Here is an 18,936-nt window from a genome sequence, read left to right as displayed (position 1 = left end):
ATAGGCTTCTGCCCAAAAAGTTTCAGAAGATGTCTGCCAGCCAAAAAAAGAAAGGGATAAAACTTTGATGAGTGGCTAGTGAAGTAAAACTGTTGAGACCTAGAACAACAGAAGAAAGAATGGCAACATCAGCTCTCAGTCTCACTAATCAGTTATGTCGCTTCTCTTCTGAAGTACACTTCTTGTTCATAAACAAGAATTTCTCAACACCAAAATCAACAAGATTAATTAGTCATGTTTGGTCTTACTCTAAAACTACCAGGATTCCAGCTTTACACTCAGGTATTTAGTTCTTTGCTTTAACCTTTCCCCCCCCTCAAAGTGTGTGTTTCTATGTTCCTTTCAGAGAATTGAAAGTTGATAAATCATGGGTTTTTTTTTTTGGTTGAAGCTAATGGTTGTTTAAAGGAGGCTATAGAAGAGGGGGAGGGTATGGTTGATAGTGATAAAGTAAGGGTGTTAAAGCAGAAAATAGAGGTTCTTGGGATTAAATGTGATGATTCTTGCTTTCCGGGACAGTACTATCGCTTGCTTTGTCCCAAGGTGAGATGAAACCACTTTTTAAATTTTTTATGTGGTACATAGTCTTGCTTTGTAGTGTATTGCTATGATCATAAACATGATATTTATGTTTGTGTAGACATGGATATTGGATACACATGATTGTTTGAAACAAAATTATTGCTTTTTTGTAACTTTTTTTGATATTTTTGAGTGGTTAATTTTTTGTACAGTGCAAAGGTGGCAAGACCATGGAGAGGAGCTTATCATTTAATATCACCCAAGATGTGTAAGCTGCTGCTTGTACTTTCTAGTATAGTTGGAAATGCATTGCATTGGAATAATTTATTGAGTTATTGGACCTAAACATTTAAAGGATTTTGATAATGGGTGTTGTAGGGATGTTGCAATGTGGAGATGTTTCGGGACTAGTTGTGGATGGACAGGCCAGGTGAAGATGCAATGTGAAAATTCATTCGAATTTTAGGTTAATTGGAAGTGGGAGATTCTTAAGCCATTCACAAATTTTTATTGTAGGCCTTTGCTGATAGCAGGATGCCAATCGCTGGAGTGAACAAAATTTTCAAAGTTAAGTCCTCCAAGCAAGTAACCCCAGAGAACGTAGTTTTGGAACCATTGGGTGACAAGGTATACTGATTATTATTCACAGAATATTCTAGTGTAGTTTTTAAATTTTCTTGCCAAGTCTTAATGAATTGACTGGTGGAATGTTATTGATGTTGGTTATAATTTTTTCTTTGTTTTTTTTACCAGCTGATTGCATACTTTAGTGAAAGAATGATTTCTGAGGAAACTCTGCGGAGAAATGCTGTTATGCAGATGTCCGGTGATAAGGTCCCTAAAGTGTATCATTTGGAGCATTGCACTACTTACCATTTTTACTTTAACGTTTCACCATGAGATAAAAACTTTTCAACGTATGCTTTAGTTTGCTGGAAGAAACATAGTTAAGAGAAGGGAAAATGGCTTAGGATTCATGCTCATATGGTAAATGTGAAGATACCCCTCATCATTTTCTAAACGTACTTTTTAATCCTTTGGGGCAGTTGTACTCTTAATAATTGTCCAAGAAATTTGATTGGGACTATTAGCCTAGTATTTGCAATCGTTTACTTGAGGGAATAAGTGAGACAACTGTGACCTAAGCCTTTGCTCAATTGAGTAGCCAAATTGCTCGTATGATTCTGGATTGAGTAGGCAACAATATAGGTTTTCTAGGCTATATTCCCTTTCTCTAATTTTGTGATGTTATTTCTAGCTTCAACTCTTATTCTGGTTCTCAAACATGAAGTGATAAATTTGGATTCAGCTATCCAGGATAATTCAAATGGTCAAACAAGTTCTTTGATCTTCATGTTTGTGCAATGCATTCCTTGCTCTAGAACATATGTTAGGCTAAGGCAGGAACTAAAGTAAAGGCCATTTCTAGCCACATCTTGTACTTCTACCACCTAAGACAAGGGTGAAGGACTGAAACTAGGATTAACGATGGCTGTTTTATGTAAAAGAGGGAAGAATGATGAGATGAATCTCTAACATTTTTATTTGATGTTCAGCTTAATGATCTGTCTCAAGAACTTCAACTCTAAGAATGTGATCTTTTCTAATTACTGTTGGTTGCAGTATATTATTGCTTTTACATACAGACAAAATGGGGCGATTGTTGGTTGCAAATACCGAACCATGGAGAAAAGGTTTTGGCAGGTAAATATGCTAAGCTTACCCTGCATTTTAAAATTGACATGCAGTGGTGATGTTTTGGCAAGCTCAAGATGGGGTTAATGTTTGAGATATTATTAAAATAAACCCTAGATTTATTCTGTTTTTGTTTTTTTGACTTATCATATTTGTGTAACTCCTTTTCAGGAGAAGGACACAAGAAAATGGTTATATGGACTAGATGACATAAATGAAGCCACCGAAATTATTATTGTAAATGCTCTCACCTTATTTGCCCTCTTGTAACTGGATAGTGAAATTTCTCTCTGTCCTGATTGTTATTACTTTGGTTGTCTAAGGTTGAAGGGGAAATAGATAAGCTTTCAGTGGAGGAAGCTGGCTTCCGTAATTGTGTTAGTGTTCCTGGCGGTGCGCCACAAATAGTTTCTGTGAAAGATTTACCATCCATAAAGAAGGTTTGAATTGAGACTGATAAATTTCTTGGGCATGTTTTTGTTGTAAGATTTAACTATACGTTCTTTCTTTCTTCAAGGTGAAACAACTGTCTTTCTTCTAACTGAACTGAGAATCTAATTAGGCCATAAAGCTTACTGTTTTTTCTTCAAAATGTTTCTCTTATTTATTGCTAAGTACACAATATTCTCTCTTTCCAGCTTGTACATTTTACATTATGGTTCTTGTGCTATCTTTCCTTTTCTCACAGATTTTGATGTCTATTCTATCATTAATTTACTTTAGTTTGTTTTGTGTATCAATGCATGTGTGAAGCTAGGACAGAGCGTATCAGTATCTATGGAACAGCAAAGAGTACTTGAATAAAGTAAGCATCTTTGGACAGAACTTGAGTTGTACATGAAGTGATCCTTCAGACTTTCTTCCTGTTTTAATTTCTTAATTACTCTTTTCTTTTTACACATAAACCTCTTAGCTATCTCGCATTGTCCTGGCAACTGATGGCGACACAAGTGGGCGATCGTTGGCTGAAGAGTTAGCACGCCGGCTGGGAAAAGAAAGGTGATAACTATCCCATGATGAAACCTGAATGATATGGTCAGAAATTATCTTTCACACAGAAATAGGGCCAGTTTGGTGAAACTATTAGATTTATGCTGGTTGATCAGGTGACAAGGCTTATTATTTTTTATTAGCTCAAGTGGGGGTATTTCCGAAACTTGTATATGCTACCATATAAAGAGCACATACAATAGCTATGCAATAAGCAGTTCAGATTTTGAGAGCCATCTAGGTTTCCTAGCTTTTACTGGTTTCTTCTTTATATCTCTTATTTTGTCTTACTGAGAAGGGTTTCATTTTCTTTTATGGCTAGCTTTTCATCTGTTCTTTTTGTTTCATCATCGGAGCTCCATACTTTTAATTTATGTAGCACACATGGGTTGCAATCTGTAATGGAAAAGTAATGGTTAGCTAAATAGGACCTGTGTAACACATTATGAGTTTATACCTTTGAAATTATACTGCCATTTCACACGACAAAGCAGTTTGATCTTGCCACCAAAATAGGCTTTAATTCAAACTCATTCCTGTTATGCCTTTCTTTGTCCTGGACTTCACCAGATGTTGGGTGGTACGTTGGCCGAAGAAAGATGACTCACGGTGCTTCAAAGATGCAAATGAGGTTTGTGCATTTTCATTATATGCTCTGGAAAGTTCATTTGGTTTTGAAATTTAGGTTATGTTAAAAAAAGATCATGGACAATCATTTCGACTTTTTTGTGGTAAAAGGATGCTAGGGATAATGTTCAAATGATGATAAACAGGACAAAACTCTCAATCCTTGGGAGTAGAGATTAAGCTTGAGGGCTGAGAACTATGCCTGCTGATGATGCTACTATCATCTATAAAACTTGGATCTTTCTATGCTTTTTAACCATTTATAGCAGAGATGATAGTATTGGGTAATGTAACAGTAAACATACTAATTATGTCCTTATGATGTTGCAGAATAAACTGAATATTAGCATCTGCATGTTGTCTTTGTTCTGTTTATGGTTACAGGTTCTGATGTGTTTGGGACCAGCTGCTTTGAAGGAAGTAATTCAAACCGCAGAAAAATATGAGGCTTGTCAGCTACATCGTCTGAATTAGGTAACTTCAGGATTATATTTGGATTGAAAACAAAACTTCTTTATGATGTTTGCGCAATTTGTACCACAAACATGTGAAGTTCAAGTACAGATTTTGTTTCATAACTTTTAGTCGAGATTTCTCTTTTTGTTGCAATTCGTAGATTGATGATGCCACAACATTTCTGGTGTATAGGAATATACTAACGCTCCAAGTTACTGATCTTTCATGTCTAAGACTGACATGTGGTGGCTATTTTTATTGAAATTTCTTACAGCTTGGAAATGGTTGAGGATCAAACACAAATAGTTTCAAATCTTGAAGTTGGTGTTCTCCAAAGCCTATCTGCCGAAGAAAACCATGTGCAGACAAGAAGACGGAATCCCTTTGCACAATTTCTTCTTCTTTACTTGGAAAATGCAGTTTTCTTTGCACCAGCACAAAGTGTTATGCTACGAGTCCTGAAGCTCTGTGTCTGGTGCTAAACACCAGGAAGAAGAAAGCCCTGAGGCATCATGATGCAGATACAAGGTCACCTGTGATGAGATGCCAAATGTGGAAATTTAAATGTAACTTGAAGATTTTCACTCTAACTAGATCTGGTTTAGCTGCTGGCAATGTGGTTTATTTCCACTTCGGAGAGCATGTCCTCTTGGGGCTTGCATATATTTTCTCTTGAAGACAAAATCGATAAAACCAATTAGATATTTGACAAAAAAAAAAACTCCTTTTGTTTCCCATTTCATAATTAATAATGCAATGTACTAGACTTTTTTTCGAATTGTACTATCTAAAATATCCCCATTCTCTTCGTTTGGATTTAATTCTTTGCATGTTTAAGTGTTAAAAGTCAAGAAATTGTGTTTGGTTACTGTCTTGGAAGATATTCTAAAAATATCATTAGATTTGTTTTATATATCCCTTTTTTTAATTAAATATATTTTTGTTTCTTCAATATTTCATAATTAATGTTTTCTCTTTTTTTATATTTTTCATTGAGAAAAATAGTTTTTTAACATATAAAAATTATGGATAAATATTAAATTGAGTTCATTGCAAAATATATATATATAAAAAAGAAAATGGTTGGGAAAGAGAAGGGTGTGAATGAGATTTTTTAAAATACAAGTGGCAAAAGAGCCAACAAAGAAAGGAAAAGAAAAGGAAAGCAGACCCGGTTAGTTATTCGGGCGGGTTTCAACCTGAAAGAGAATTAAGTATGTGTTTGTTTTTTCTTCATTTTGAAAAATTAATACACTGACAGTCACATAAAGTTCTACTTATCAATTTTTTTAAATTAATTAATCATTTTCTTTCATTTTAAAAAATAATAATATTAAATATACTTAGTTTTTTAATTAATTAATTTAATTCAATAACTTGTTCATGTAGAAATTAATCAAAGTTAATTAAATTTGGTGAAAATGAAACTCATTTTCATTTTCTTTTTTAAATTGATGTTTATATATATATATATATATATTTTAAAATAATATTGTTTTGAACCGGTTAACAGGTTTAATAACTTTATTAAAAAGGTGAAGTGTAAAAGATAAAATAAAAATAAAATAAAACAAGTAAGACAACAACAGACAGAACCCACAAACCCTTAAACCCTGTTTTCTGCCTTTCCCTCCTCTATCTTCCACTCTCACCCATGGAAGAACAGCCCTGCTGAAACACCAACAACAAGAACCATAGAAAATCCAAAAGAGAGAGAGAGAGAAAAAGATGCTTGCTTTTGCCATTCACAAACCTCACGTCAATTTGAACAAAAAGCTTGCTTTTTTATCTTCTTTTCACTACTACATGGGCTCTAAATTCTTGCTTAAACCCACAACTAGTACTATTCCTACTCCTTTGCCTCTGTTACCTTCTTCAAATAAACAACAATATCGCACCTTTAAAAGATTGTCACCTGTTTTTTGTTCTTCAAAACCCACCTCTAAGTTTAACCGTTCTTTGCTTACTCAAACTAATGGCCTCCCTTTTTCTCCTCTTGCTGCCCCAGGTATTTATCTTATGTTTTTTCGTGTTTTTTGATATGGGTTTTTGTTTCTGTTACGTGGGGTTCTTGGATTTTGTTGGATAAGGCTGAAAGTTTTGTTTTGTTTTTTTTAGAAAGGTTAGTGTATATGAATTTGTATGTTCATGTGAAGATAAATGCGTGTTTTAGAGGGTTGATGTGGTGTTTTTGTGTGTTTTTTTGGTCTGGTTTTCAGTTTATGGTTTGGACCCAGAAGTGAAGAAATCAAAGTTGGAGATTTTAAGGTTTAAATTAGCAGAGGTGGGGATTGAACTAGATCACTTTGCTCCTGGACAGTACAATGCCTTAACTTGTCCAATGGTAAAGATCTTTGCATGTTACTTTTTGTTGCAATGCTAAAGTTTAGCTTTGTCAAGGTGTTGTCTATAAGATTTGATTGTGTGCTTATCATGCGAAAGCAAATTTTAAACTTAGATATTGACAGTTGATATTGGAAAAGAACTAAGGACTCCTTTGTTTTTAAAGTTAGTTTCTTGAAAATTATTTTTTAAACTTTGGTGTTTATTTATCATTAGAAAAATTAGTTAACCGAAATACTTTTCAGTTAAAAAAAAATTTAATTTGGTTTTTAAAAAAGTGTTTTCTTTTTATTTTGGACGAAAAACACTTTTCAGAAGTTATAAAAAATTTAAAAATATTATATTATTTGCTGATTATAATAAATTTTATCTTCAAACTTTTAATTGCTATATATTTTGTTTTGAATTTTTTTTTTAATTTCAACCCTTAGAATTTGATTTTTATATTAATTTTGGTTCTTATTTTTATGATTGTTATTTGCTTTTTTCTTATTATTTTTTTAATTGAAATTTTTTATCTATCAAATTTGATTGTTATTTATTTTATTTGAAATAATTTATGAAATTGTAATTATTATTATTTTAATTTCATCATCTTTCAATTTTTTTATCTTTAGATTTGATCTCCATTATTTTGATTGTTATTTATTTTATTTGAGATAATTTATAAAATTAGAGTTTTTTCTATTTCATTCTCATTCAACATTTTAATTCATAAGATTTGTTTCTCATTATTGTAATAAACTTGAAAAAAAATATTAATAAGTTATTTTCTAGTTCATTTTCCATGACATAATCAAACACTAGAAAGTGTTTTCTAACTTTTTTTCTATGACATTACCAAACATTAGAAAATAATTCACTTTCCTGGAATCCACTTTCTAAGGAAATCACTTTCTGAAAAGAAACTACTTTCCAGCAAACAAACGCGGTCTAAGTAGTAAAAAATTTGATGAGGTTTGTGTTGCTTGAAATTGATTTAAGTAGTTAATGCAGTCACAATAGCTGATTGCTTCAGCTAGCGAAAGATATTTGTTTGTTTTGAAACAAAGGAGCATTAATAAAATGTTTGAGCTTTGAAATAATTTTTCCTTGCAAAAAAATTTGGACATGGGAACAATCTGCTAAATTTGGTGTAAAGTCTCAGTTTCTGTGCTATCAGGAACTCCTTTTATTAAGTTTGATTGCAATGTTTAGAAATTGTACTTATTTGTGGTTGCTGTTTTTTGTGTTAGTGCAAAGGTGGTGGTTCAAAAGAGAAATCCTTTTCTCTTTTCATCAGTGCAGATGGGTATGCTCTTGCACTTTTCGTGAATCATTTTTATTTGTGGTGATTATAAAATTGTCAACTTGGGGCATCTTTGATGTCTAGGGGAAATGCATCCTGGAATTGCTTTCGAGCAAAATGTGGGTGGAATGGTGGAACAAAAGTAAGAATTTCTTGTCTGTGTTTCATGTAAAACTATTTGTTGGTCATATAGTAGTGAAAAGCATTTGCCTGAAAACTCCTCCTTTGGTTGCAGCCCTTTGCAGGTAGCAAATCTACATATGGAACCTCACTCAAACTTTCCAAAGTTAAGGAGATAAGAGAAATCACAGAGCAGAGTCTGGAATTGGAACCGCTATGCGATGAGGTTGTTGCGTTATCTTTTTACCTTTGTGTTTTAATACTAATCTTGTCTTGTATGATGCTGATTTGGGTGATGGTTAGTCCACTTTTAAAGGTGCTGGCCAGTTCAGTCTCTTGATGTGCCTGTGGTCGAGATTGTTGTCTGCATTTGGGAGCACTTTCTTCATATTGATTTTCAGGCACATCTCTGGGAAATGTTTTTAGCATAACTAATTTTCAGTGGGATGGGAAATGAGAGTCAGTTTAGCTACATTCTTTACGTTCTCAGCCAATCTATTTGCCTTTTTCTTATTGCAATGCAAGGCATATAACTATTTTTGGCATCGTTTCAGCTTGTTTGTTATTTCAAGGAGCGGTTAATATCAGCAGAGACACTGGCGAGAAATCAAGTTATGCAGAAAGGTTATGGCGACCGTGGCCAGGTTCACGACACTACTGAAACAACAAGAATACTTCTTATGTTTAATCATTAATTGTAGTGTGAAGATTCCTACGAACCTCTAATAGTTGTAAATTCAAATGAATCATAATCACGGATAAACTAAATGGAATTTTGGGTGGATTTATCTTTCTTTTTTTTGGATACATAAAATGCAAAAAATTTGCTACTTTCACCTTTATGAATGGAAATAAAGTTATATCTCCCTTTTATGATCAGTACAAGAAGAGATTTTAAAGTTGTTCCTTCATTCATATGTGTAAGAAAAAGAGGGGTGGGGGTATTTTCTGTTGCCTATTTCAAATATTGATTAATTTGTTTGGACAATATGTTCTTGTCATTTCAGTTTAAATGTGAATTACTTCTGCCCTTTCTAATAATTCTAGACATTTCATTGGCAGGTTGCTATTGCTTTCACTTATCGGCGGAATGGAGTGCTTGTAAGCTGCAAGTATCGGGACATCAACAAGAGATTTTGGCAGGTTCTTGTCATAAATGTTACTTTTCTATAAAAAAAATGTCTAGGCTTGTATTGTTGAACTTCTATATTTAGTTCCGACCAATCATTGCCATCATTTTAAAATCCGTAGACCTTGTATTTTGAATCTCCAGTGGATGAATTCCTACTGGGAAATCTCTCTTGAATGACTCCTAGAGGGATCATTGAACTTTCTCTGATTGGTGTCAAACACCCCAGACTAGTAATTTGCATGCACCACTGACAAGGGAGACTTTTTTTGAGAACTTCATAATCTATGTTTTTCTTCATTTAAAGATGTGCTTCCTCTATGGTTGTGCTTGTACCTTTTTTATCCTTATTTAAACTTGAACTTCATGTTTTACTGCTTGGGTTGTTTCATTCAGCCTTTCAGTAAATTCTTATGATGGTATCCTTGTCACATTCAATTTCTCCTAGGAATTTTTTAGCAGTGTTTATTAGATCCTTTACTAATTTGCATTTATTTCAGGTGAAAGGCACAAAGAGTATTTATTTGATATTTAATTTGAAGTAATGTGTTTCTGATCCTTTGCTATTCTGCTTTATTTCAGGAAAAGGATACAAAAAAAGTATTTTACGGGCTAGATGATATAAAGGGAGCAGATGAAATCATCATTGTATTGTGTTTGCCTTTCAATTTGTGAGAAATTCCTTAGTTACTTCGTGTGATGCTTATTAATTTATTCTGATTGTAGGTTGAAGGTGAAATGGACAAGCTTGCAATGGAAGAAGCTGGATTTCGTAATTGTGTGAGTGTCCCTGATGGTGCTCCTCCATCAGTTTCTCCAAAGGAATTACCACCTAATCAGGAGGTCTGTGTCAACTTTAAAATTCAGAGTTTTGTCAGCAATTTTATTACTATTTATTATTTAATGCAGTCAATGATAGAGAAGTTGAGAAATTATAGTTATTTAATCTGTGATTATGTATATTTTGATAATTCCGGTAAAACTAGTCTATATTTAGGTATTTCTCTTAGGATTATTAGTGCTATTTAGACATCTTAGTTTATTTAGAAACTAGAATATTAATTAGGAGTTTGTAATTATGTTTTCCTATTAGTTTAGGACTATATTTGGTGCTTACATATTTATGCAGTGAGAGGACTTTGAATAATTGAATTATGAGTATTTGATATAGTTTAAGGGTTGTGGCCTTGTTTTTTTTTTTTTTTTCCTTCCACTCTTTTCTTCTCCCTCCTGAAGTATTTCTGATTGCTACAGTAATCTCGGATTGCTATTCACATTACAGTTAAAATCCCAATTCCACCTAAAACACATCCTTAATCAATCACAATTCTGCATAGCTGCAACTTAAACCCTGATTCATCTCTTAAATTCCTATCTCTCCAACTCTATCAACAAATCCTCCATAGGACACTAATCTAAATTTGTCTGACATCATTATTGAATCTAGTCATGTCCATTGGAAAACAAAATGGAGGAAAGGATCCATGCATGTGACCCCATGAGGCTTATTTATGCAGGGAGAAATAGCATTAGTGTGAAAACACTTCTACACAGACTGAATAAAAATGCAATCCTCACCTTTGTGATTAAAAACCATTTGAATGCTAGTTGCTAATTTTTTTTTTCTGTTCTTCTGTAACCATACTAACAAAGTACCGTTAATTTCTCAAACGGGCATTCAGAGACCTTGCCAAATTAAACCAGTAATTTTCTCATTGTCCATGTTAATAATATTTGGTTCCTTCTGTACTGGAAATCTGCATCTGATTTGCTTATATGTATCTGTGAAGCTAGGACACAAAATATCAGTATCTCTGGAATTGCAAGGAGTACTTGGATAAGGTTGGTAAAAATAACTTGCACTGCTAGTGGGTGCAACCTGTCAATTTAAAGATGCAAGTTTTGACATTTACTTTTATAGGTATCTCGCATAATACTTGCCACTGATGGAGATCCACCGGGTCAAGCATTGGCTGAAGAGCTGGCGCGCCGCCTTGGAAGGGAAAGGTGCACAGCTTGTCTGCTGATAATACTGTTTCCTTTGTTACATGATAATGCTTTTCGCAAATTTGTTAAGAAAAGCCATTATTCTTCTTTTTTTTTGGTGGATATAGATGCTGGCGAGTCAAATGGCCAAAGAAAAATACAGATGAACATTTCAAGGATGCAAATGAGGTCAGATATGAATAGCAATGACTATGTTTAAAGTACAAGTTGATTTTGTTTCACCTTGTTCTAATTTTTTTCAGTGATAAACTTGTACATCATTTGGCAAATGATGATTCATATGGCTCTGATTCAACAAAAAGGAAACTGAGTTCATATGCTATATGCTATTTTTCCTTTCCTCTGAACTATTTATTCTGGAATGATTTATGATTTAGTTTATTAACATTAAACCATGTTGTTGGTCGTATGCAGTTCATGCATTTTTATAGATAATTGTCCTTCACTAGATGAATCCACAAAGAACGATTTTCGAAAGGCTCATGAAGCTTACTTACGTTGGACATTTCCTTCTTGATATTTAACAACACTGGTAGAAAATATCTTCAGGTTCTCATGTTTTCGGGGCCACTTGCGCTGAGGGATATAATTGAAAATGCTGAGCTATATCCTATACGTGGATTGTTCCAATTTAGCGATTACTTCCCTGAGATTGATGCATATTATAATCGCACTCTTGGGTATGAATTTGGTGCCTCAACTGGGTGGACAGCTCTAAATGAAATATATAATGTAAGTCCTGATTTTTCTTTCTTTCCTTCTCCTTTAAACCTGCATTTTTTATCTTTCATCATGGAGTATTTATTTAATTTCAGGTAATGAAATATTATGTCGCATGAGAACATCCTTTGAAAAACTGTATTTGTAGAAAATTGTTATGGTTTTCAAAATATGAAGTTGTATTTATCATCTGAATATATTGATAATCTAATCAGATGCTTTCAATAATACGTCTGGAGATAACTGATCCAGTTTTCCTAATTCTAATTCAATTGAAAAAAAGAAGAAGAATTAAAGGAAAATATTGAAATGAGGGAATGGATTACAAAGAAGGGAAGGGGGTACAGTGGGAGGGAGCTGAACTTCTGTAATCTGTGGTTTTGAAAGGAGTTTTTGTCTGATATTCAGTAGGGTGGAAATATTCATGTTGTCTTAATTTTCTTCTCCATTTCTTTATGTAGAAGGATTTCTCATTATTTCAGTTATAATCATTCGATCTCTTTTTTGAATATTGAAATTAAAATCTTCTTTATGAAGAGGAGAAGAATGTGAACTGAAAAAAGTAACCGATAAACAGGTGTTTCTCTTATCATCTCTTGGAAGGGGGGTAATGCTGCTGTTATATTCTTTTAAAATTACTACGTATCAGTAAATTAGAGAAATCTGTGTATGTGAATGTTAGGGAGAGTGACAGTGAGAGAGAGCAAGAGGAAGTTAATCATTCGTTCTTTTAAATTAGGAAGATATGCAGTGAGAGAACTGAATTTCCAGGGTTTTGAAAGGAGTGACATTCAGTGTGGTTGGAAATTCATATCGTCTTAATTTTCTTCTCCATTTCTCTGTATAGAAGGATGCCATATTCTCCCAGCTGCAATGATTCGTGCTCTTTTCATGAATATTATAATCTTCTTAACAAAGAGGGAAAAAAGGGAATTGAGAAGTAACTAATAAACATGGTGTTTTTATGATCTCTGGGAAGGGAGTTAATGTTGCAGCTGAACTCATTAAATTACTAGTAAATTACATATATGTGTGTCTCTGAATAATGGCAGACAGACTGGTTTTAATTGCATGTATTTTGATCAGGTTATGCCAGGAGAGTTGACTTTGGTAACCGGGGTTCCCAATTCAGGCAAGAGTGAGTGGATCGATGCTCTATTATGCAATCTTAATGAAAGTGTTGGCTGGAAATTTGCACTTTGCTCCATGGAGAACAATGTAAGCTAGTTCCTTTTTGGTTGTGTTTTGACATGCACAATCTTGATGTTAGTGGTGGTTATCACCCTTCTTTGTGCATGTTCATTTAAACATGGATTAATTGTGATGAAATTGAAATAGCAGTCTCTGGATACAGTTTAGATGCATTTAGCGCATAGGATTTGGGTTTTGTAGAATCAAGCCATGCAAGTTGTCATATTCATTGATTGAGCAACATGGTTTTAGAAATGTAGTTAGCTTCACATATTTTAAAATTCTTAATCATATTCATGTGAGTGTTCTTCACATGCAAAAAGGCTTTGTTTAATATATTTTTTCATCCTTTATCAATATTATGTTTATTATGTATGTTCTTTTTACTAATATTTTTCTCAACTGGTTGTCTTTTTTCTTCACTATAGGTTCGGCAACATGCTAGGAAACTTTTGGAGAAACACATGAAGAAGCCCTTTTTTGATGCACGGTCAGTATGGTCTATTTCTCCATCATTGCTCTATGATGTCCTTGTCATGATTTTCAACTTCCTATATTGTAATTCTTGACGAGTAATACAGCAATTGAAATCTTTTCTTGAAAATGTACTCTAAAACTCTTACCTTTCTAATTGTAAATCGATTGATTCTTGTCTATAATAATATGTAATATTTACTTTAGATTGCCAGATTAGTTGTGATAATTCATTTGGGTTTTTGTCACTTGTGCTGATTTCCTTCTACTTTTCATCTCACATGAATTCTTTTAACTTTATTGTTTGATTTCTTTGCTAACCATAGTTATGGAGAATCTGCTGAACGTATGAGTGCTGAGGAGTTAGAAGAAGGGAAGCAGTGGTTGAGCGATACTTTTTATCTCATAAGGTAAGTTACACTTTATAGTTTCCATTACAGTTCAGGTGATATAAGTACATCTAGTTATTATAATTTTGACTTGGAGTGACAACCTGTTTCATGTTTCTGTTCTAGTTAATCTGGACTTTTATATTTCTGCTTGTTGATTTCTCACTGATTCTTAATGTTCATGCATTTATAAGTCAAGTCTATCCTGAAATAGGGCAACTGGCTATAGTGATTGGAAGGTCCTCAGCTTCTATAGCTATAAATTTGTAGTTTTTTAGTTACAAGTTGCAGTAACTGATGTCTAAAAAAGAAAAATTACATGGTTGTACGTTGATGTCCAGAAATATGCTGAGACCACAACCTGTCAGTTTATTTTCTAAAGCTATCTCGGTTCATAAGTGTTTTTTTTTAATTTATTTTTTAGAAAAGATAGTACAGCCTTTTATTCTGGTTTATGAACTTTCATGTCTGGCATAGAACTTTTAAAATATTTTGACTATTTGCTGTTCTGTTCCCAAACCAAAGTAGGTTGATGAATAATTACATGTAGGGAATGGTTAATAAATATTCTATTTACTGGCTGTTGAACTTCCTTTGCACTTTGAAGAACAAATGTTTGAATGGTCCCAGAACATTAATTAATAATAACTTCTGGAAGAGTAGTCCTCACTGTGAAGCCTCTGATGTTTCCAAACACTTGCTTTTGATCTAATTGTTGTCATTCTAATCAAGTTCATGATGTAACCTGTCTGCATTGCTTTTGTTGTCTTATTATGTGGGCTTTTCCTGTGGTTCATGGAGTAGATGTGAAGACGATGCGCTTCCAAATATAAAATGGGTTCTTGACCTTGCAAGAGCTGCAGTTCTGAGACATGGGGTCCGTGGACTAGTAATTGATCCTTACAATGAGCTCGATCATCAACGCCCTCCTAACATGTGAGATGTCCATCCCTTTCGCTTGTAAATGTTGAGTTTGTGATGGGAACTAACACATGCTCTAAATTCTCTAGTTATTTGTTATTTCTTCATTCTTTATCTGCTAATGAGAGATTGCAGTGTAGAACTCATGGCTTTTGAATGATTAAAATTTGTTCACTTGCCTAGTTTCTGTTAATTTCGACTCTTCTCTTTTACGTGTTAAATTGTTGTTAATGATAATAGCATCATTAAGCTGAAATATTCTGTCGCCCTGTTTTTTTTCATCCATAAACCTTCGAATTGTTGGTTACTTTCTTTTCTTTTTATCAAAGCAGTACAAAAGGGTTTTACTATCTCTCCTTCCAGTCCGATAAATATGTATTATCCTCATAATTCACACTTGTTGTTTAGACTAATCCATCCCCCCTCTTTTCTTACTACTCATTTGTTTATGTTGAGTTTTATGAGTATAAGCCTAGTGTCAAGCACCAATCACTGAAATGCAAGACTGATTCAACTTTTGTTAAATTTGTACAGAAGCTTATGGCAAGGTGCTATCTCAGCTTTTCACAGATGTGTTCTTCCATATAGTTTATTTCACAGATGTATTAGAGGACAATAAACATTCTCTTGATTATCTATTTTGTTGTCTTAGCTTAATTGCTAATTGAAAATGCATCTTGTTTAGCAGAAACTAAATGCAGGAAACATAATCCCTTGAAATGTTCGAAGAAAACCATATTCTTTTTGTAGGATTTCTTTTTGAATTATGTATATGTGCCATAAATTTGTAATTCGATGCTTGATATGAAATTTGCTTATGACAGGACAGAGACTGAGTATGTTAGTCAGATGCTTACACTGATCAAAAGGTTTGCTCAACATCATGCTTGTCATGTTTGGTTAGTGGCGCATCCGAGACAGGTTGGCATTTGTGATCTCAGGTTTTTACCTGTCTTCTTAAGGACCTCCGTTAGTTTTTACTAACATGTGTTCTGTCTACCAGTTGCAAAATTGGACCGGCCAGCCTCCTAATCTATATGATATCAGTGGCAGTGCACACTTTGTTAATAAATGCGACAACGGCATTGTCATTCATCGTAATAGGAATCCAAATGCTGGACCTATTGATCAAGTACAGGTGAGAGCATAGAACATTTGTATGGTCTCCTGCATATGCTTGTGTTTATATAGCTAATTTTTCAACATCATTAGTAGACAATGGAATCTACATGATAATCTTGTATTGCACAGAGACACATGGCATACTCTTTGTTTTCTTTTCTTTCTCCCTTTAAACCAAAAAGTTTTCTTTTCATGTACTTATCACTGTCATTATTCCTGGACACAAGTCTATTAATAAGTTTTATGACCTGCAGGTTTTGGTCAGGAAGGTTAGAAATAAGGTAGCTGGAACCATAGGAGATGCCTTCCTGTCATATAACAGGTATGAGACTCAAAATTGTTGTTATGGTGTCACATCACAACCTTAGCCTTAGCAATGATTACGAGTAACTTCTCTTGGCTACCGAAATTATTTTGGCTTGACTTGATTCTGTCAAATACAACAGGTTTTAATCTGGTTTCTTAGAATTCCAATTCTAGCATAATATGTATATCATCACCATGGAATGTAAATAAACTAAGATTTTTGTTTCAGTAGAAAATAGTCCTATCTACATGGCAATAGCTGGGAAACTATTTGCGCGGTATTGGTTTCTTTCTTCCGCCAAAACCGAAGAAGATTTAACCATATTTAGGGTAACAAATAGTTCTGTTTTTGGTCTAGAGTGCAGTTTAATCTGATTGTTTTGTTGCTCATTTGTGTCCCCAGATGTCTTCCCTAATATGCACCATCTTCTCACCCTTTCCCCCAGCTCTCTCTACTTCGTGTACTTGTTTTCACCATGTTTAGATTTGGATGTTTTGTTTCTTTACATGAAACAATTGCTAATGAATCTGTTGCGTGCACATTGGCAGAGTAACTGGTGAATTCATGAATGTTGATAAATCTACTGGAAGCGACAATCAAGGCTTTAAACCACTTAGAAGATAGCAAATTATGTAACTAACATGAAGATAAAAAGACTTGTACATTTTCACTTGTGAGTTAATATATACATCACAGTTATTTTTTGTATGATGATGTACTTTAATGATCTAATCTTGTAAACTAGGGCTTCATATATCAGGTTTTGATGCTTTGATTTAACAAGCCATGTCTTCACAGTTTTCTTTCTTTTCTTATTTCTTTATTCTGTAGTTCCTTTCTCTCAGCCTAAACATGCTGGTGTGCATGTTTTTGTCCAAGTGCAGTATTTTAAGTATGAATTTAATATCTAACGTGGGGTTGATCTCATAGACCCTAAATCCAGACTGGTCTGGCGGGTAGTAGGCCTGGACTAATCTAGGTTGAAGAAAAAATAGGTCAAGGCAGTGACAGGGTAAAAACCAGGGTTGACATGTGACCTGGTCTTCTATTTTTTCTTATTGAATTTTTTTGTTTATAACAATATTGTTTTGGTTTTTTTTTTTAAAATAAATTTCAAGGGTTAATCTTGATGTTTATCCTCTGAACTTGTGATCATACCTTGTCTTGATCGATCTTGGGTTGGTTTTATAACTATAAAACCACAAGAGATTAGAAAGAATGACAATTTTTAAACCACAAAAAGGAATTTAGTTTTGCTAGAATACTAAAAGAGAAGATAATATATATATATATATATATATATATATATATATATATATATATATTCACACATGGTTAACAGAACAAAAGAGGAACATCCTATTTATGTAAGACTACTTTATTAAGAAGCACAATACTTGTGTTGTAGAGCAAAATATCATTCTGCAGACACTGTTTTATCAGAGACAAGATGTGATTCACCAAAAAATTGTTAGATGTTTTTGTTGTCCATTATATAAGAATTGGTTTGGTACATCGATATATGCCCTCACTTTTCTAATCTCAGCAATTTTGTGCGTGCAAGTTCTTCTTTCAGCCACAAGAACAAAATACACCTCAACCTTGTTGCTTTTGGTGACGTTTAGGTTATCACATTTGACGATGTCTGAAGCAAATTTGAAGAGATTATGAACCTTTTCATAGCTGCTCATTGGGGTTTGAAGGTTGAAGATAAAATGTTTGGTCGGTAATCTTAGAAGTTTTATTTTGTTGTGTATGCACAACTCATTGAGCATCAAGAGAGCTGCATGAAACAATCCTGAAAGGTAAAGTTTAACTGGTTAGGTTTTAAGTTTGTTATCTAGAGATTACTAGTTCGAGTCCTACAAATCTCAGGATAACTGGAAATTTACATGATTGTTAATTTTAGAGACTATAAGATTAATCGAGCTGCATGCAAGTTGGTCTGGACAACCTCAATAAAAAAAAAAAAAAGAAGAAAGAAGAGAGCTGTATGAAGCCTCCAATATTTTACAAGGCATTATTCATTCAAGTAGCAAATCTACCACATGCTGCTGTGACTTGGCCACCTAACAAAGAGCAATGATGCCACAGAACAATGCCAAAAAAGTGGTCAAACTTTCTCTCCAATGTTATAGTGCCATGTGACCATCTGTTAGAGTGCAGACGGGTGCTTTGCTGCAATGGAGTGGGTCAAGGGCAAGCACATAACAACATGCTTTCCCATTAAATTTCATCAACCTTTTAAAAGGGGAGGTGAAGTGCTGCTACCATGACAATTTGTTGCCACCTTTTTCTATTTTTTAATTCTTTTCTTGCCATTACAGTTGGCTAGCTAGCTGTCCCTTTAATAAGAATAATAGTCCAACCATGCATGAAAATGTTCTTGATGGAAAGCAAAGGAGTCTAGAAATTTAAGGAGATTATTAACAACTTGGATTGAAGAAAACCTACCAAATTAAGGACTATATGGTTAAAATTTCTTAGAAAATGGGGACATAAGAAATGCCAAAGAAAATGATTTACAAATATTTTGCCATGAAGTACAAAGCATGTCTTGTGTTGGAGGAATATTTAAACCCAACTAGAAATTAATTCGAGATAAATTTTGAGTTATAAGTTAGATAAATTAATC

General features: G+C 33.7%; 2 protein-coding genes across 3 annotated transcripts; both read left to right on the top strand.

The window, feature by feature from the left end:
- The first annotated feature begins 20 nt into the window (after positions 1-20).
- On the top strand, positions 21-5,068 carry LOC133689305 (primase homolog protein). Its single transcript, XM_062109120.1, has 14 exons — positions 21-282; positions 392-543; positions 735-790; positions 901-952; positions 1,039-1,149; positions 1,276-1,356; positions 2,146-2,226; positions 2,389-2,454; positions 2,541-2,657; positions 2,975-3,022; positions 3,131-3,216; positions 3,778-3,838; positions 4,219-4,308; positions 4,565-5,068. The coding sequence occupies exons 1-13, from the start codon at positions 120-122 to the stop codon at positions 4,306-4,308; spliced, it is 1,164 nt and encodes a 387-aa protein (XP_061965104.1). The 5' UTR covers positions 21-119; the 3' UTR covers positions 4,565-5,068.
- An 800-nt stretch (positions 5,069-5,868) lies between these two features.
- On the top strand, positions 5,869-17,084 carry LOC133690523 (twinkle homolog protein, chloroplastic/mitochondrial). 2 transcript variants are annotated; one of them, XM_062110760.1, is made up of 22 exons: positions 5,869-6,298; positions 6,510-6,634; positions 7,869-7,924; positions 8,006-8,063; positions 8,157-8,267; positions 8,596-8,685; positions 9,104-9,184; positions 9,753-9,818; positions 9,897-10,013; positions 10,965-11,012; positions 11,092-11,177; positions 11,285-11,345; positions 11,727-11,909; positions 12,984-13,115; positions 13,517-13,578; positions 13,889-13,972; positions 14,756-14,887; positions 15,697-15,793; positions 15,876-16,010; positions 16,249-16,316; positions 16,850-16,955; positions 16,986-17,084. In XM_062110760.1, exons 1-21 carry the CDS (start codon positions 6,019-6,021, stop codon positions 16,923-16,925), a joined length of 2,148 nt encoding a protein of 715 aa, XP_061966744.1. In that variant the 5' UTR covers positions 5,869-6,018; the 3' UTR covers positions 16,926-16,955; positions 16,986-17,084. The 2 variants fall into 2 exon arrangements, with proteins under 2 accessions (XP_061966744.1, XP_061966738.1); XM_062110754.1 differs by having other exon boundaries at positions 16,850-17,084.
- The last annotated feature ends 1,852 nt before the right edge of the window (positions 17,085-18,936 follow it).

The sequence above is a fragment of the Populus nigra genome, chromosome 1 (genome assembly GCF_951802175.1).
Source record: "Populus nigra chromosome 1, ddPopNigr1.1, whole genome shotgun sequence".
NCBI lineage: Eukaryota > Viridiplantae > Streptophyta > Magnoliopsida > Malpighiales > Salicaceae > Populus > Populus nigra.
Note: the sequence above shows the minus strand (reverse complement) of the source record. Positions and strands in the feature narration are given on the sequence as shown.